Below are 20,288 nucleotides of genomic sequence, written 5' to 3' on the forward strand. Positions count from 1 at the left end.
TAAATGAACATACTTTCCAGAAGGCCAGCAATTCACTAAAAATGTTTTTTATAGGTCTTATGAGGTATTCTACTTTATTGAGATAGTGAATTGGTGGGTTTTTGTTAAATGTGAGCAAAATCATCACAATTAAAAGACCCGACGACTTAAACTACTTCTGTCTGTGTGTACTGAATGTATATAATACACGAGTTTCACTATTTGAGTTGAATTACCGAAATAAATGGACTTTTCCACGATATTCTAATTTATTGAGCTGCACCTGTAAGGTGCAGATCTCTCAAAATGAAATCCTTGACAACTGAGTCTACTGATGCTAGGAAATACACATTTGGATATATGAAGAAAAAAAAATGTTGGCTTTTAAGAGATGAGGTGATATATGATGATAAAAGTCTCCAACCTTAATCAAACCGGGCATGTTGCAAACACAGCAAGCACCATCATACCTCTTTTCATTTGCATCCATGTCTCTGGATCGTTGTTTTGCCACTAGCTTGGCCATCCTCTTAGCCTTATTCTTCTGACGGTTGCTCATGCCTGGCAGGAATTCTGAGTCTATCAGTTCAGCTGCCTGAACGGGCTGAAAGCAAAGCAGCTTGATTATACTGTTTAAAACATTACTGAACACACACCTATCATCAGATACACAACTACACAAGGGAAGTTAGTAAATTAATAATTTATCAAATTAATTCTCTAGTTGATAACACAACAACTCTCTAAGTGGTGCATAACTGCTTCAAGTGAATATAACCTCCAGGTCCAAATCAGGAGGTGCTCTTGAAGATTATTATTTTTCACTATGTAGGACCTTCTACAGTCACAGAAGGTAGGTAAATGAAGCAACATGCTACTGGTTCCATTGCAGCTACCTTGGTGGCAAACCTTTAGGATCAAAACACACCACGCAAGTATGTGGATGCAAACGACAACGTCTAGCCCAATGTGAACAAAATGAAAGTACACTCTAATGGATCAGTGGAGGTGATTGAGCCCAGTCCAGTAGGCATTATCAGACAGTTGAAGCTCAGAACATTTCCATGACCACAGCAGTAAGCAAACATGGCCTCCATGGAGGAATATATACTTCTATACTTTTAAGGTTTAGAGCAGTTGCAATTTCAGCCCAAGGGTTTTCAATTGCATTCCTAACTGAATGAATAGGCGATGAAGTATCATAAATAGGTCTGTACACATGGACAAGTTCAGGTAGAGATTCAGCCATGTGTTTTTGAGTGCATGTTAACCCAAACAGAAGGGCTCAGCTTTCACAAGTTGTTTCAAGCTACAGTGCACCCTAGCAGCAATGCTAAGACTGCAAATCAAGTTTGATCTACTTTGAGGATTTTCAGGTGACACACAACCAAAGCATCTATGTTTACATACTTGTTTGAAGAATGTTTCATGCCTAAGAAGACTGTGATTAAGAACTTAAAAAGGCAAAAACTGTATATATACACATTTACTTATACACCAACAATACTGACAGAATTACTTAAAATGTGTGCAACCCTTTAGATTCAAAGTTCAAGGATTTTATTGTCAATTCACCATATGTGCAAGACATACAGAAAATCGAAATGGGGTTTCTCTTTCACTTAGTATTGGGTATGGGAATATGAGATATATGGGGGGGGGGGGGGGGGGGGGGGGGAGGGGGGCCAAAACTGGAAACACAAAAAACATCAACCTATGATTTATAATGTCACAATTGCTATTTTCTGTGTCCTGAGTAAATATCCTGTTCAAACAAGCCTGCAATGCAAAAGGTGCGCAATAAAATAAGATTAACATCTTTGGTATGAAGAGCAGCCTCTATCACTGTGAGACAAGATAAGTTAGCCTATGACCTCAAGAGACAGTATTATATTACATGACATTCAACCGCTTACAGAAGCAGTGACAACATGCATCCACTTCCTCCTTCACACTTCTGATTACCTTCACCTAATTTTGAAACTTTATAGTTCATCCAAGGCTACACTTTATTTTAAGAACCTTACTGAACCAAAAGGACACAAGGAGCATACTCAAAAACATCTGCTGAATCAAATCTAAAATTTGAAAACACCCACCACATGGTTGCGGAAGCTGGTTCCAGCTGTGGCTTTGCTTCCATAAGGTCGAAGCCCACTAGGTTGGCAGGTATAGTCAAGGTCCTCATCATTGAACAACTCCTCTGTGTCCATGCCAATAGCAGCACCCATGTCCAGACCCAACTTCTTCTGAAGAAGCTTTCTTTGGCGAGCAAGACGTTCCTTAGGGTCCATCTCAACTGAGAACAAATGACAAGAAAGAGTACATTGCAGCTGTGTGAGGAATAAAGATTATGTCCAAGTGAACAACATTGTCACTGTGGTGCTCAACACAGCTAGGAGACAAAAATGATTAGTATTAGAGCCACCAATAAACAGTGGAGTAGTATCCTAAACAGTCACCTAGCACTTAGTACCGTTTAACAAACTTCACCAGTACAGTTGATATTGGTTGAGACGTGAAATCAGAAGCAGAGGCACAAAGAAGAAATGACTGACAGAACAGAATGTATGAAACAACAGACAATGCCCCAAATCAAATGATCATCAAAAGACAAGGATTAGAAGCTTCCCCTGATGAAATTGCATTTGAATTTTTGGCCAAGTAGCCAAGCAGGTTGTGAGGAATTGGTGTTTGTCAGAAGCTGCCTCAGTCTGGGTGATCAAGGCTGACATTGCAGTAGTGCCGTTTCAGTTTATTACCATACCCCACCACACCAGAATGTGTACTTTTAGGGATAGGATACATAAAGTCTGTTTAATGAATCAAAACTGACAGAATCTACTTCCTCTTGTCAAAACTAAGAGGTGGAAAAGTCAGACTCAAAAAAGTTTGCGACAAGTCATACACAGCCAAACACAAACCAGTTCAGTGGTCAGACCATCCTACTCTTATATTTGTAGTTGAAATGAGTCACACTTTTCCTTTCCAAAGGTTACAATCTATGTAAAGAATGAGCACACTATAACATTGTATATATGTTTCCATATGTGTGTACATGTATGAGAGTGTGGCTGTTACTGCAGCTGAAACAATATAAGAAACACTACAAACCAGTTTTGTCTTCCTGCAGCTCAAACTCAGCACCAGCAGATCCCAGCAGAGAGGCCCCATGTTTAAGTAGCCGGGAGATGTCAAAGTGGTAGAAACTCAAACGGTCGCAGGTGGAATCCTCTGGCGATAAGTCCTCACAAGATTCTGTACAAAACAAATAAAAATTGTCATACATACACATTTGTTCCTCCAACTGCTTAATGAATCTCACACACCGTTTACACTTATGCAGATAACCGTGACAAGACATCATTTCACTCCAGATCAATCTTGTGCTTCGCACCTAACAAAGCAAGTTTTCTAACATGATGCACGTCTTCACTGATACGATTGAGCACCAAGCAGCAGAAAAGTTAGTATCATTCTGTGAGGATTCATTTTCCTGTTGTCTTTGCATTTCAGTGTATATGTTGAAGTTACCATAATGACCTTAAAATAATAGCCCTGTCTGACACTGGTGCAGCATGTTCAAATGTATTTTATTTGACCTAGTGAACACATGGTCTGGGGGTTACCACATGTCAGAATGTTATTTTATGCTGGTCCACAACTAACAATCAGTATTATATATATTTGCACAGAAAAAAGGTATGTTATCAATTAAGCTGGGCTTTTAGATATTTTGTGCTGCTAAAATTGATGCTTACTAGTACACCCTCAAGTTATTGGTAACATCTGTCAAATGCACTGTAAAACAGTGTGCTAAGCTTTTACATTGGCAATGAGAAGAAAGAAAGGGGCTCAACAAAGCTGGACATTTCATAAAAACATCTACTTAAACTGAAAATCTTATGCTTAATGCAAAAATTATGTGCTACCTTGACATCCCAAAATTTAAGACCGTGTGAGTATTTCAGTGACCCAACCTAGGAGCTCACCTTCTTTAGGCTTGGGGACTGGGTCCCACTCAGGAATATTCTTCACAATAGCCTCTACAGCTTGGCCTGCTGCTATACGAGTGTCCCAGTTGGGACTCCTTAGGTAAGTCAAGACCTTGTAAATGACAAAAAAAAAAGATTTTATTTACTGCATACACAACTTAAATTAAACCAGTCTGACCTAAAAAAAAGAAACAAAAGGATAAGTAAAGGGGTGAAGATCCATCCATCTAAACCGCTTACTGTAAAGTCATAATCCTACTCAAAATCATGACCTGTAAGCTGTTATACATTAATAATATTTTACACATTTGACTGCAAGGACAACCAAAAGTGTCCTGGTTGACATCATATGGAAGCATGACAAAGACCATTAGGATACAGAGGTATCAAAAACACACCTTTGATAGAAGGTTATTGAGTTCATGTGGGTGGAGTTTGACCACTTCTCCAAGCTGCTGGGCTGCTGCTTTCCTGGTTACTGGGGTTGTTCCAGTGTCAAGCAGGATAAACAAACGATCAAGTCTAAAGACAGGTAAAAGAAAAACAAAACAAGACCAAGAGAAACATTACAAACCACACACAATACATAGCACTAAACACACCACCATCTTGTCAATAAGGTTACATCATTTTGATGACCACAAGGTAAAACACTAAGTACACATCAAAATACTGTTAGCTGGTACAATTGTAAATCACGTTAAAGATGATCGCGACGTAAGATACAAGGGCAGGCTGAAAACGTGCGATCTTACAAGCCTGTGTGTTTGAACTTGAAATAAAAACCGTGCAATATTAACACAACTCCACACAAACAGAAATGATAGGTTCTCGTGTTTGTAAACTGAATTTCCTGACGCGAGTCGCACTGTACTAAGTTAATCTGAACTTACCGGCAGAGCATCAGCAGAGGGCCGAAGCCTAACAGTTACTAAACTTTAAATTTAATTGAACTGACAGCTCACACCTGCAGTAAACTAAATAATGACACTTTTCCGTGACATGAGTAGTGACTTATTAAGTTAACATTACACCAAAACGTTAGTTACACCATGTTAAGCTAGCCGGTTGGCTAACATTAGACAGCCGTCGCTATGCCATGATGTGCCAAAGCAAAAGCTAGCACGGGCTAGCAGAGTCGCTAACTGTTAAGGAAAGTCGGTCAGATAAAACCAAGTCAGTTTAAGCTTGAGTCAGTCTTACCTTGATACAGCCATGGTCAGTTACTGTATGGCCTTTCACGTCCTTCATTCAACAAGCAAGTGGTAATATGAGACTTTCCACTTTTTGCTCTTTAAAGTTTCCAGCGCCGCAAATACCAGTAGATGAAGTCAGTAGCTAGTTAGCTGCTACTGCTAGTTAGCTAGTTGAGGCCCAGGCTATGTGCCGCCGACTACCCCAGCTGGTCTACCGAAGAAGGTGAGAATATTGACTACTCATGGCTTCAAAGTTGTCCCTCTTGTGTCTTCGGTATCTTCTACCACAAAATATCGCCAATTACTATACGCATATCACTATATAGCTCAAGTTACCCTTCAGAACTCTTGGCTGATAAATATTTTAACCTAATATGATGTAAAGAGTTATTTTGTAGCACGCTGAAGGCGACCCAGAAGACTGTTTTTATATGAGGAGCCATCTTGCATTTATTCCTTCCCCCATAGCAGGCGACGGCTGATTGGCTAGAAGCATCGGGAGAGCCAATCAAAATGTACGTTAAAAGAGGAAACGAATAGAAAGAAAAAGCTGTGAAGGCTTCAGCTCACATTTCGTCTCATTAACGTTAGTTACATTGTTGCACTTTGTGTGGTTCTTGTTTCTCAAAAAATATAAAAAAAATGAATGTTAACTATTTTGCATCAATATTTTTTTGTGTATAGTCAAACCAGATATAATTTATCTGCATTTTACTTACTTAGAATTATATCCTCGGAGGTCCATTTGCGAAATCAGACTAATTTAATTGCATTTCAAGCAAATTCGATATACTTTTGTGTTGACGTTAGTTACAGTTACGTTTGCATCTGAGCCCGGAGCTGGCCATGGTCCTGAAAAGCCAAGGGTTAATTTTATCATTTCAAAAACAACCTTACCCTAAACCTAATTCCCTAAAACCAAGTCTTAAGTCTTAACCCCGAAACAGCCCTGGCAAGGTGGTCAGAAAGTGAGGACCAGCCAAAGTGTCTTCACTCACTCCTCAATGTATAAAACTCAGAGGTCCTCACAATGTATAATAATACTGTAAGTACAAACACAGTCAAGCACACACAGTGCAAATGTATTAACTATTAAATTGTTTTCACATGCATTATGTCTGATGTGTAACAGGGCAGCAATGATGTTTCTCCATATCACTGCTGAGGACTTAATCTAGGCCTTTCATCTTATTATTCAGATGACAAAGTGGGATTTGAAAGTGTTTTAAAAGAATATCTAAACCAACATGCATCCAAAACAAACTAACAAAAAAAAACCCTCATCAGATTTTACCATTTACTAAGGATATGAATATTCACATTTAACTGACTGTTGTCATGCCAAGTTTTTCTAAATGTTGACTGCTTTCTCGATGAGGTCATCACACTTTATCAGTTCCCTTTCACCATCACAGTGTTTTCACATTATGTTTTTCACAGAAGCAAATTTAAATTCTGGGGGGGTTGCACCTCAAACACTTTGTTTCCAGAGTTGCTGTATATGTGAGTAGTTTATCTCAAGGTTGGCATACACTGCAAGACAGACCAGGAAAAGAAGGCATGATTTTATGAGTGAACTTCCTCAGTCTGTCCTCATAGTATTGCATGGTCTTTTCATTTGGGAGACTTTGATATCACAGAGCTTATCTCTTATTCAGAAGTTAAAGTATTCACAAAGAAGAGTCCTGTTTTTATGCCATAAATATGATTATTTATTATTTGCAGGTTTGTTATTTCTCCTCTTTCAATGTGATATTTATTATTATTTTATTATTTATGATGAGCTTTGGGTCATGACCGAAAGGACAAGATCCCGGATACAGGGGGCCGAAATGAGCTTTCTCTGCAGGGTGGCCGGGCGCACCCTTAGAGATAGGATGAGGAGCTCAGTCACCTGGGAGGAGCTCAGAGTAGAACCGCTGCTCCTCCAAATCAAGAGGATACAGCTGAGGTGGCTCAGGTATCTGTTTCAGATGCCTCCTGGGCGCCTTCCTATGGAGGCGTTCCGGGCATGTCCCACCAGGAGGAGGCCCCGGGGAAGACCCAGGACACGCTGGAGGCTGGATAAGCGGAGGAAAATGGATGGATGGATGGATATTTATGATTAACTAATTAATGATAATTTAATTTAACTTAATTCAAAAACTCAAGTGCCTTTCCACCACTGCCAGTGTGTACTTGAAGTACTGTCATATAAACCAGGTTTTTGTTTAATTCACAAGTTGATGTGGAAAACACTTGAACATGAAAAAGCACATAAAAAGTTGTCATGTGGAGGAGGAAGCGCTGTGTGTATGTGTTCAGCTTTGTATTACACAGTGGATGAACACCAAAAGAGAAATGTGACTCACACAGTAGAAGTGGGCAGGTACTGAGATGATAGCCTTTAATATCTTGTACATCGTGGTGTAAAAGCATCACTCTAGAGCCACATTGAATCTGAAATTATTTTATCACATAATTGCATCCTCTTTGCAAAATTTTGGTTATGAAACAGCTATGGAAATTATTGAATCTACTGTAGATATGTGATAAAGGACTGTGAATGTCACTTTAACTGTAGTATTATTAAATGATCAAAATACATTTAGTCTATTCAGGGCAAAAAACTATCATGTGTAGTTGATGTCTTGCAGCACAAGCTACAACATATGAATATTTATTTTAAAGTGGCAATGATTCACATTCTATTTTGGCCTGAGTTGACTGGGCTTCAATAAATAGCTGTACGGAATCCAGAAACAGCTAAAAGAGACAAAGCTTTATACTCAAAATGTGTGAAAATGGTATGATACATTTTTATTCTGTCCAAGTAATACTAAACCAGGATTTGTTCAGCAATGCATAAAGCAAATTTTCTACAGGAATACCTGCAGCGATTTGGACAAAGTGAGAAACAAACAGCTGTCTTATGAGAACTGTTAGGGGAGCTGATCATAAAGCATACAGCTAACACATGTCAAACATACAAACATTATGTTGCTATTTATTTATTGTGTGGCATATTAGGCATCTTCATCTCATTTGAATATACTGTTAAGATGTCTACAATATTTTCATGGTGCCTCACATTTTTGCCATCTGCCTTATGAACAGAATGAAGGCAAATAGATCATCCAAACTGAATAAAAAAAGAAAAAACCTACTCTAACACAATGATAGAAACTATGCTTCCAAAACTTTGACTACAATATATCATATAAATGAATGTAATGGGCACATTAATCTTCCTTCAGAAGGTGGACAGTATGATTTTCATGAGGCACTTTGTGTGTAATGGGCTCAGGAATCTGGAGGAGGAGGATGCATCAGTCCCAGCAGAGCATAGCAATGTAACTAAAGTTGTTTTTTTTCTGAGGTGATCCCTGTTTAATCTGTGTGTAGGGGAATCATTCCCATAGGCTCTCATGTGACACTGCATCAAAATCACACCTGTGAATTGTGTATGGAATACTCTTCCTTGTGGTAATACAAGATAGTTTTTCTTTCATCCATCCTTTAGCTACACTGCATATCCTGTAGAAGGTCATGGGGGATGATGGAGCAGTCCAGGGGTATGATGCTGCGGTCCAGTTTTACACAGGAATAGTCCAGTAATATACCTGGCCTGCAGACAGCTGACTTGTGTGAAATGCTGCTTTTGCTAAATGTCCTATTCTCACATGAGGACAACTCATCAGTATCATGACCTCTTGAAGGATATATTTTTGTCTTTAAAAGGTTTTGACATAGACTTATATTGAACTTGCGAGGACCTCCAGTCACCCTACTATAATATTACTACTGCATATTACAACAACACACACAGAGTATAAATCCAGTGGAACTGTTTCCTTTGGCATTTTTACAGGGCTTTCTGGTTTTCAGTACCTTCACTAAATAAAAATAAGGCCTCATCAAATAATTCACCACATGAATAAATTGCTTAAAATATATAAATGAATATAAATTTGAAATATACATTTGGTAACAGTTGTTGACCTTGATTGCTTAAGAGGCAGCAGACATGTGATTGGCTGAAAATTGAGAGGGTAGTGACAACACCACTGTCATGAAAAGTGACAAAATAAAATAAAAACCCAGCATTAAACAAAAGTGTAATTGGAATTAAAACAGACATATTTTATTTTATAATTACACAGGTGAGTTCCTTGTCTCATAGTTCATTTATTCAGAGTCCATTTACATCTACCTAATTATCCATCCATCCATCCGCTGTCTGTACCACTTATTCCTGAATAGGGTCATGGAGCCAATCCCAGCTGACAGTGGGTGAGAGGCGGGATACACACTGGACAGGTCGCCAGTCTGTCACAGGGCTGACATTTAGAGACACACCCACACTCACTACTACAGGCAATTTAGAGTTGCCAATCAACCTAAGCTGCATGTCTTGGGAATGATAATAAATAAGCAATTTTGAATGGTAGTAGACGAAGTAACATTTCTTGTTGCACTGTGAACACAGACATTTTAGTTCAAATTACATTTTTTTTTTTGGTCCCTAGCAACATGAATGTACCAAAGTCTTTCTTGCAGCAATCCTCATGTCATTATTACCTTGTTGTTGTTTTGAGAACAGATACTCACAGAAAAATTTGAGCTTTTGTCTTTATTTCCTGAAGGACCACTTTGACTCCAAAGTAGAAGAACAGCTCAGCAGTGGTGGAAGAACCACTCAGACCTCTTACTTAAGTAAAAGTAGCAATACCACAGTGTAAAAATGCTCTGTTACAAATCTGCATTGAAAATGTTACTTAAGTAAAAGTACAAAGGTATTAACATCAAAATATACTTACAGTACGAAAAGTAAAAGTACTCATTATGCAGAATGGTACATTTAACATTAATGTACAGAAGTATATCAAATTATTGGATTATAATTTGTTTATATGATTATAATTTGAAGTACTGACAAGTAGCTTGTGAATTTATACTGTATTTTTTATTTATTTGATTCTGAAAAGTAACTCGTAACTAAGGCTATCAAATAAATGTAGCGGAGTAAAAAGTACAATATTTTCTCCTAAAATGTAGTGAAGTCACAAATGAAAATACAGACACCTCAAAACGATACTTAAGTACAGTACTTGAGTAAATGTATTTAGTTTCCACCTCTGCAGCTCAGTCTGATATACTGAAAAATAACTTTTTGGTTTTTGCTTATCTTTGTAGTACTTCCATTCATCTACCTTCTCATTCATGCCTTAGCTATTGGACAGCCACCCTGACATTATCCTGTAGGATACCTTGATGAACCTGGGAATTCATTTTCTCCTCGGTGATGACAGTTGTTTAGGCACAGAGACAGCAAAGCAGCTCAAAGTTATGATGCTTTCTCCATGTACTCCACTTTTGGGATAATGTTTTCATGTTGGTATGCCATACCCGTTTTACACCATACATACTGCTGAGTCTTCTTAGATCAGGACATTCTTCTGTATAGTGTTAATTTGGCTCAGCGTCTCAGGTGGCACAGAAGATCTTATAGTTGAACATAAACAAATTTGAGATTTAAACACTAAAATTTCAAAATTTTCACTACTAATAATACTTGGAATGGCACTAATGGAGATCATGATGATTTTTATCACCATGCAGATAATAAAATGTATATTTATGAGAAAAGAAAAGAAACACTTTGCTGGATGTAAAGGAAAATCCTTGGAAAATTCAGGCTCCTCTCAATGTGACCAAATATTTTACCAGTTTTGATTTCTATTTTTACTTTGACTGTATGACTCATTGGTAGTGACAGGTGTACTGCTGCTTTTGCTCATAGTCATTGGAGACCTACTGTGTTGTGGGCTGACCACTGGCACAACACAAACCACTCAAGCTCTTTCCAAGGTCATCATTTATCTGAGGGTTATATCACAGTGTTTATTACTTGCAAAAATATATATTTTGAATATGGAAAATACAAATGCTAAATCATGCTAGTGCTTGTTTTAATAGAGTAACAGATGGTTGAGTGGGCGATTGATTTATTTCACATAAAACATTTTAGCAACCACAAAAAAACATGTGAAAGTCATTGAAGTTATTTCTCTCACTGCTTTTCTCTTCAACTTTGTTTCCTCTTCATATGGTGTTTAGATTTCAGGTTTGCCTGCTGGGAGACCTTTTCTTTCAGTGTGGTTTGCCTGCATCACCTTTGCGAGGTCAAAAGACTGAGAAAGCAGTAAACACAGAGCCAGTATGTGCTGTATTTTGAAAGGTGTATGACTGAGTCTATACAAACACAGAAGGACATAGTGAATAAAGAGGCAATTAATATACTGTAAAGTAGAGTGGTAAGGCTGCTTGGACAGCTTCATAAATCTTGGTCCACCTACTGCTTGGCTACTGAAGCGATGCCCACAGTGTTTGGGAAGGGGAGCAACAAATAAACAGCCCGAAGACATTGGTACTCCTCTGCCTTTACCTCCACAGGAATCTGCAGTATATAACCCCAGAGAGGAAATGCTATTTCCGTAAGTCTGCCACATTGTGACATGCAGGAGTTAGGAATGCAGCAGAGGTTTACATGACATTGTTGTTTTCATCAGGCCTGACCACATTGTTTTATAACAAGAATTGACTTTAATTAGAACCCCTTGGGGTTTCCGTTCTCATTCTAAAGTTGTCCTTCTCATCTGATGTCCAGGGGAGCTGGGGCATGTGGTTGACCATAGAGGTCCACAATACTAAATCACTTGAAAAAATATTTTTCTAAGTCATTTCAGTCTAGTTTATCTGATGTTCAGCGCCCCGGAAACAAGACAGGCTGTAATGCAATGACAAAAATAATGTGCAATATATATTACAGTACCCTGATGATAAATTTAAAAAAGAGAAAGAAAGAAAAATGTACTACCCTTCTTATCACTTGAGAAACAAGGCTTACTTGTTTTTTTAAGAGGCAACAGCCTAAGAACAGGAGCAGCATATTAGAAGTATTGAAATGCATAGACTGATATGAAGCCTCTAGTAAAGCTTATTTTTCTGCACACATTCAAGAATACAGTGCATGAGATGTGAAGCCACATAGATGAAAAGCAACAACAGAAATGTGTCACATACTGCCCTCTGCAGATGGCAGCTTGCCTTGTCACTGGACATAAACTGGTAATGACAGAATGAATCAAATACGGCAATGGGTGTCTAGAGCACAGGCAGAATAAAATGTTATTACTCTAGCTGGTGGATATGATTCAGTAGCCAATTAAAACAGAACAAAAGACCTACTTCAGTCACATGAAGGATCATCAAGTGTTTGATTCTCAACTGTTTGTACATGACACAACTGAATTTGTCACACAAGCCTTACTGTGCAACTCCTTATTCTCTGTTAGATCCCAGAAAGCAGACAGAGTGATTGCCACACATTACTGAACACCTATGGGAGACTCTGGAGTGGCAGCACTGTCCATCACCCTCATAAACACATTGAATAGAATATATTTTGAACAAATGATGTTCACCCCTAAGAGACGTGCAGACTCAATAGGCCTGACAGTGCAGAACAACTTATACTGATTTGTCCTTGCACTTGCCAACCAAAACACTTTCACTGTTTTGGGGCATTTAAGCTTTCATTGGATATCCAACAGTAGAAAGTGAGAGAATGAGGGGATGGAGCAAAATGGGTGCGAGTACAGTGAATTTCCTCCATTTATGTTTTGTTTATTGGAACACTAATGTCTGAGGTAATATTGTATTTATTGTTTTTCTTTGGCATTTTGTTATCAATATTTGCCACATGATGGAGTGTGGTGAGTGCTTGTGACAGGGGTGTTCAGGCAGTGCACACTCATTGTAGTGCAGTGCTGGAAAAACAAAAACAAAAAAGCAAAAAAATGCTGGACAGCAACATGTTACATCTGTATTTTTGCTGGATAAAGCCACAAATCATGCTGAGTTGCCACATGCAAAATGGCGTACAATAAAGTTGAGCACAAGGAATGTTGCAGTTACAATTTATGTTTTGCAGCTTAGCCATTCACCATTAGCACTAGTTTGAACAGCATATTATACTAACTGCTGTCATTGGTGGCTCCAAAGCCTCATAAGCCCCTCTCACTATCTCACCTGCTGATCTAATACAATGTATTTTAAAACAGCATGACAGGTACACAATATCCCCAGCTACATTTGACAGGTACTTTATCAATCTTCTGACAAGCACCAGGAAACTGCCTGCAAGATATACACTCTCTCTCCCTCTTGGGTTCACTGTTATTGTATTGTTTTTTTGGCCTTGTCTCAGGCACTGTTGCTTGTTTATTTTATCATTTGCACAGTAGTAGCCCATCTGTATTGTGGATTAAACATGGCCATTCTATTCATATGGGTATTAATTAATTTAATTTTTCAGCATCTATATTAAAAATCTCCCAGTCTAGTTTCCAACAAGAATCAACTTTTTAAAAGAACTTTCAGAAATTAGCATGAATCATGAAAGAAGACAGAATAAGAGACTGCTGCTTTAGAATAATGAAAAAAAAAACAACTATAAATTCTTTAGCTTCTGTTAAAGTTAAAACAAATTGAAATGAGCTCAAAAAGGATTCAACAATAGATTTAACACTATTTTTTTTTACCAAATTAGCTCAAGAAATCAGATAAATATAGTGTAGCACTTTGTTATATCGAAGAAATCAACTGGACAAAACACACTCAGTTAAACTATTTGTATTTATTTAAAACTATTATTGTAGAAGTGCACAGCACTGACTGAAATTCTCTCTGTACAGAAGAACAACATTTTTTTCTGCAAACAGATTGTGACATTTAGGAGTATATTCTTTTCTAGTTTTACACACACACACACACACAAAAAAAATCAAGGAACAGAACATCTACACAAACTGTGCTCTCTTATCTCAACCACAAACCGAAGCATCTCTTTTTGTTACTACCCTTTTAACTTATAATTAGCAAGTTATAAGTAATAGTCATCATGGCTATAGGTGCAAAGTATTTATACATTTAACACTTCCTGAGGTACCTGAGGGCTTAAATAAACACAAGACCTTTGGTCTGTAGCTAAATTATACACTAGTGGGTACAGTGGTGCAAAGTCTGCCTTGAATAGAGACATCATACCTGATATCTCAAACATCTTGAAAAAGAAAATTCTTCATGCATGCTCTGTGCAAAAACAGCAGAGTATGCATATTGCACATTGCGTACACCTTATGATTCAAAGTGCTGCACCAATCTCATCAAGACTCTTAAATTAAAAACACAATTCTTCCTTCACTGTATTCTGTTAGGTTCAAGAGAAACAGATCACCATCTAGTTTCTTTTCCTCCCCAAAAATGACTAAATCCTGAAAATCCATCATCTGTCAAAACACGGAGCAGAGTGGGTATAGCGCATGCTGACTTGGTAAGCCCTGCTTGGGATGCTGGGCTTTGAATCTAGTGAGATTGTGATGGCCTGGGAGTTGCCATGCTGAGGGCCAGTAGGAGCCTGTAGGCTAGTGGTGGGGTGGCTGAGGTAGGAGGCAGGCCTGTGATTAGGGGCCGGGCCCGGCTGTGGAGCCTTCTGAGGGTACTGCATGCCGGGCTGGTGCAGGTACTGGGCAACAGTGGCTGTCTGGCCCTGCTGCTGATGATGGTGGTTTGGCTGCTGGCACTTCTGCTTGTTGGCCTCTTTGACATCACTGTCATGTGCACTAGGGGGAAAAAAAGGACAAAGAGTTGCACTGTTGATTATTGAAAAGCTTCAGTCCTGTAAGATGAGCACTGATGTGCGTCTTTTGTTATGCGTAATGTGAAACATATAGGCTACTGTCTGCTTGTACTGTGTATGAGATTCTATTGTCCTTCTGTAAATGTGTGTCAGACTGTACTGAAAGTTGTCAGTATCCATAAAATGGATACTGTACTGTATCACTCTCACTGTCTCAACTGTCACAAGGATATGCTCAATTCTTTGTCATCTAAGCCACACACAGATACACACATGAGTAGTTTCTCTGCACATGGGACTAGGTTCTCCCATGTGTAAGCTGTGAGGTGCTGCAGTCGGGGTGGCCATGTAGGGGACAGGTGGAGGATGAGGCGGGTGGCAGCCACACATGCAGCAGCCACCAAAGAGGGGGCAAAACGCAAAAACATATGATCTGAGGGAAGATTAAAGACAACAATCCATCACCACTTGTAGGAAGAAAATGTACAACCTGCAACCTACAACCCCCACAAAAAAAAACAACTTCATATTTTGTCAAAATGGAGTCAAGTCTGACTTTTTTGACATTTAACCACATAAACAATTATTATGCTATGAAATACTGTATAAAATTTGCTCTTAATATAAAACAGTTAAAAACACATACAGACATACTTACAATGTCCAGATACATTATGAAATGCAACTCACCCTGTAAGGAAACCTCCAGGAAGTAATCAGCATACTTGGCCATGTATAGTTTCGTCTTCTCCAGACAGGTCATAGGCCAGCCATCATGGAGGTCTCCCTCATGGACAGCAATGGACAGGTAGTATTCTATGAAATGAGCAGCTGTAGGGAAGTACAGGTTCCACTGGAAGGTTTCCAGCAGGAGCAGCTCCATGTGTAGTAAACCCTGCTTGGTCAGGACCAGGTTCACGGAGCTCATGCAGCTCAGGCCATTCAAGGTTTCCAACTTTGGCACTCTGTCCTCCCTTTCCTCAAATTTACCTGCAGAGAGACATATATGTAGGGTCTCAAAACATCACACGAATGCAGAGATGATGCCATGCTTGAGTGTGAAATTAGTTACACACTTACTGGCCAAAAGAAGACATGAGAGTGAGACTATGTGAAGCTGCTGCACAGTGACATCGTAGCGATCCATGAAGAGGTCCAGCAGGTAGACAGCCAGGTGTCTGGCTGCAGGACACAGGTGGAAGCGGTTGCTGACAATGGCTATGAGGTCTGCAAAGTATCGTCTCAAGTTGAGCTGAGGCGACTGGCCTTTGTAGGAAGGCAACACGAGCTCCTATTAGACAATATATAATGTTTGACATCTCAGAGCACAGATTTGATACTATATATGCATACTTTAATACTCACTGATATACCAGCTGATATAGGCCTATCAGATATAATATGGATATCAGCACGTCATTTGTAGACACGTGTAGCTGCAGACACTGCAGTAAAAACATACCAAAATGTGCTAGTTCTACATAATCCAGAAATGGGTCCTCAATCTCCATTACATTGTTTATTTATTTATTTATATATATATCCCAATAAAACATATCCAAAATATTTGTTATGTAGACCTATTTAATTAAAACATAAGGCTGATATAGAATCAGAGTTTAATTTAGTAAAGTGGTTTCAGCCTCAGAAATCTGACATTGTCACACACACAAATATACCCAATACAAAGAACACTGATCCAACAGAAGTAAAATGGAATGTAAATGGACAGCACATCAAATAAAACTGCATAAGAGAATGACAAATGAAAACTTTTTTTTCTCATATTTGATCCAATTTGACTATTTTGACAGCCATCACAAAAGTTATTGTATCCCACTCACTTTGTAACGTAGCGCCTTGTAGATATCTGCAGCCAGCTGTCCTTTCCACCATTGGTCCTCCAGCTCCATTTAATGCAGTGCTTTGGAAACCTCTGTGAGGCAAAACGTGAAAGGCAAGTAATCAACAAATTTACTGGCCATCAACCACAACACACTGGTGCTGAAAATGTTCTGAACATGGAAAACGGTCTCTGTCTGATGCACAGTAACATCTTTAAAGTCGCCAAAGTGTCATGCAACAACCACATAACTGTTCACGTTTGCGAGTCAGGAGTAGGCGCCGTGAACCATCGCCTGTCATTCATTGTGTTTTCTAAGCTGGGAAATAAAAGATGTTAATGTTGACGCTTCAAGGAAACTCACCCAATGAACACATGTAGTAAATATTAACTTCACTTAAGTAAACTTCACATTAAACTAGCCAAACATGTCTGCTTACACTCATTGCTGTAGTCAGTGGAGCTTCTCGGCTCAGCACGAGTTCAGCTAACGCTACTGCTGCCTTCAAGTGCTACCGGAAACAATGGCTTTATGTTGAGAGAGCAGGGACAACCAACGATAACGAAGCCGAGAAAGCCGAATAGTGGTGTTTGGCAAATGTATAGCCCAAGACTGTTGGTAAAACTGATTTATAGAACAGCTTTCATTACAAAGCTATTTATCACATAGGTATTATAATGCTGTCATGATTTATATTTGAGTATAGCGCAAGTATCTTCATACAATCTTTATTCATTGTTGAACTTCGAAAAATGTCATGATTAAAGATTCTGGCACGATTGTAAATTGTAATGTATAACCGGGAATATTTCAAGCCGAATTTCCATTGTCTCACAATGGCAACTTCTGAGACGAGCGTTTCCGATTTGTAAGTGAAAGCATCAGACCATTGACAGAGGAAGTGATATGCAATAGGACGCAGCCAATTACAAGTAGTATAGCAACTGTCAGCATCCAATCACTGGATAGACCGTACAGCTGCCGACCAGATGCAGCCAATAACCAACAAATGGGAATTGTAAAATTATAATGCATGTCCATGGCAATAGACCTATTTTGCCAACTGTTTGTTTATGTAGGTAGGCATATGTATGAATGGATGAAATGATGTAGAGTTGATATAGCTTATTTGCAAAAATAATAAGGAACAGACTACTGTTGATCGACAATACTGTCAATAAGATTTCTATTTATATAGTACACACTAACCATGAAAAATAATCAAATTGAAAACCTTAACAATTTTGTAGGTAACCTTTTAGTCACTTTGTGGACTGAAATTCCAGTATTTATTGGATGTTTGTTCTAACTTAATTTGGCAAACTTGCAGATAGCCTAACCCTAGCCTAAAGCTATTACATCTTTCTATGAACCAGAAGGATTCATTGTTGCCACATTTGTCTTTTAAAGGGCATCAGGCTATGTTCCGCAGGCTTTTAAAGTTGCTGTAATTAAAACTATTCCAGTACTACTATGAGGAACCTTGGAGTCATTTTTGTCCAGGATATGTCCTTTAAATCACACATAAACCAAGTCTCTAGAACTGCCTTCTTTCACCTGCGTAATATCGTAAAACTCAGGAGCATCCTGTCTCAAAGTGATGCTGAAAAACTCATGTGTAGCAGATGTAATTAATCGCTCATATATATTTCACCGAATCCATTCTCTGCCGTCAGGTTTGTCATGTAAACTGTTTAAGATCCTCCCGTTCTTGTTTTTTTTGAGCTTCTATTTTGTTAAGTTTTATTTCTGTGATGTAATTTCCTGTGCGTGATGTCACTTCCTGTTAATTCGCACCGCTCTCGTCAGTCGGCTAGATGCCACGACGAGGAGGGTATGCACTGTGTATGTGGAGCCTGGCAAAGCGAGCTGCTGTATGTTTCATTTCCTTTTTGCACAGAATAAAGTCCTGTGTTGGGTAATCTGATGTCAGTGGTCCTCCTTTCAAGTTGAAGACACAACGCAGAGTGCCAGAAGGCTTCCTAGTGCCCTGACGGGCTACACATGCATTTGTTACTTCCAGGCTGGACTACTGTAACTCTTTACTATCAGGATGTCTCGATAATTCTATAAAAAGCCTCCAGTTAATCCAAAATGCTGCAGCCAGAGTATTGACAGGAACTACCAAGAGAGATCATATCTCTCCCATATTAGCTTCTCTCCACTGGCTCCCTGTAAAATTCAGAATAGACTTTAAAATCCTTCTACTAAGATACAAAGCCCTTAATGACAAGGCTCCATCGTATCTTAAAGACCTCGCAGAACCTTATCATCCTAACAGAGCACTTCGCTCCCAAAGTACATGTTAACTTGTGGTTCCTAGAGTTCACAGAAGTAGAATGGGAGGCAGAGCCTTTAGTTATCAAGCTCCTCTTCTATGGAACCAACTCCCAGTCTCAGTTCGGGAGGCAGACACTCTCTCTGCCTTGATAATTCTATAAAAAGCCTCCAGTTAATCCAAAATGCTGCAGCCAGAGTATTGACAGGAACTACCAAGAGAGATCATATCTCTCCCATATTAGCTTCTCTCCACTGGCTCCCTGTAAAATTCAGAATAGACTTTAAAATCCTTCTACTAAGATACAAAGCCCTTAATGACAAGGCTCCATCGTATCTTAAAGACCTCGCAGAACCTTATCATCCTAACAGAGCACTTCGCTCCCAAAGTACATGTTAACTTGTGGTTCCTAGAGTTCACAGAAGTAGAATGGGAGGCAGAGCCTTTAGTTATCAAGCTCCTCTTCTATGGAACCAACTCCCAGTCTCAGTTCGGGAGGCAGACACTCTCTCTGCCTTTAAGATTCGAGTTAAGACTTTCCTTTTTGATAACGCTTATAGTTAGGGCTGGATCAGGTGACCCTGAGCCTTCCCTTAGTTATGCTGCTATAGGCCTAGGCTGCTGGGGGAGGCAGAAGGCTGCCCACCAAGAGCCGGGGTCTGTCGGAGGTTTCTTCCATTAAAGGGAATTTTTCCTCCCCGCTGTGCCCAAGTGCTTTCTCAAGGGGGATTTGTTGGGTTTTCCTCTAATAATAATGACAATAGTAAGGTCTAGACCTTACTTTGTAAAGTTTCCTGAGATGACTTTTGTTGTGATTTGGCGCTGTACAAATACATTCAAATTTGAGTATAGGCAACAGTAGATTCATGTATATTGAGTCAATAACAAACCTATAAGTCCCAAATGAATGTGACACATATAATATGAAGTCTATACATTGGCAACATGTCAGTAATATCTGACAAATTTCAAAACCAAAGTTAAACATGAGTTCATGAGGAACATGAGTTCTATGTTCTTGAAGCCAGTAGTTGAAAAGGAAATTATAGAGATAGTAAATAAATGTGATAACAAAACATCAAGTGATAGTGATGGTATCACCATGACAACTGTAAAATGGGTAATTAAGGAGATAGGCAAACCATTAACATACATTTTTAACATGTCATTTCGACTTGGGCAGTTCCCTAATAAGATGAAAATTGCAAAGGTTATCCCTCTGTATAAATCTGGTGATAAACACAACTTCACGAATTACAGGCCGGTTTCTCTGTTGTCACAATTTTCAAAAATTCTGGAAAAACTCTTCAATAA

General features: G+C 38.9%; 2 protein-coding genes across 5 annotated transcripts in view; both read right to left on the minus strand.

The window, feature by feature from the left end:
* Positions 1-5,601, minus strand: part of btaf1 (BTAF1 RNA polymerase II, B-TFIID transcription factor-associated) — a 25,718-nt gene extending 20,117 nt beyond the window's left edge. Inside the window, 6 exon segments of the mRNA XM_020599861.1 lie at positions 450-583; positions 2,079-2,278; positions 3,094-3,237; positions 3,972-4,086; positions 4,373-4,496; positions 5,178-5,601. Of these exon segments, the coding sequence (XP_020455517.1) occupies positions 450-583; positions 2,079-2,278; positions 3,094-3,237; positions 3,972-4,086; positions 4,373-4,496; positions 5,178-5,191 (731 nt within the window). The 5' untranslated portion in view covers positions 5,192-5,601.
* An 8,229-nt stretch (positions 5,602-13,830) lies between these two features.
* On the minus strand, positions 13,831-17,561 carry ccnj (cyclin J). Of its 4 annotated transcripts, none has more exons than XM_020596991.1 (6): positions 17,136-17,561; positions 16,697-16,788; positions 15,933-16,118; positions 15,543-15,842; positions 15,126-15,285; positions 13,831-14,835 (listed from the first exon to the last, which is right to left on the minus strand). In XM_020596991.1, the coding sequence occupies exons 2-6, from the start codon at positions 16,746-16,748 to the stop codon at positions 14,499-14,501; spliced, it is 1,035 nt and encodes a 344-aa protein (XP_020452647.1). In that variant the 5' UTR covers positions 16,749-16,788; positions 17,136-17,561; the 3' UTR covers positions 13,831-14,498. The 4 variants fall into 4 exon arrangements, with proteins under 4 accessions (XP_020452647.1, XP_020452639.1, XP_020452658.1 ...); XM_020596983.1 differs by having other exon boundaries at positions 15,933-16,143; positions 17,136-17,558; XM_020597002.1 differs by having other exon boundaries at positions 17,060-17,146.
* Positions 17,562-20,288: the final 2,727 nt, after the last annotated feature.

The sequence above is a fragment of the Monopterus albus genome, unplaced genomic scaffold (assembly GCF_001952655.1).
Source record: "Monopterus albus unplaced genomic scaffold, M_albus_1.0 scaffold3.1, whole genome shotgun sequence".
NCBI classification, from domain to species: Eukaryota; Metazoa; Chordata; class Actinopteri; order Synbranchiformes; family Synbranchidae; genus Monopterus; species Monopterus albus.

Excerpts from the sequence above, each read along its gene's own strand:
- ccnj (XM_020596975.1), bottom strand. The coding sequence starts at position 16,997 with ATGACAGGCGATGGTTCACGGCGCCTACTCCTGACTCGCAAACGTGAA. Across the intron at positions 16,789-16,947 it reads CTGACTCGCAAACGTGAACA|AGGTTTCCAAAGCACTGCAT; the intron begins GTTATGTGGTTG and ends TTTGCCTCACAG. Across the intron at positions 15,286-15,542 it reads CCTGGAGGTTTCCTTACAGG|ATCATATGTTTTTGCGTTTT; the intron begins GTGAGTTGCATT and ends ATCTTCCCTCAG.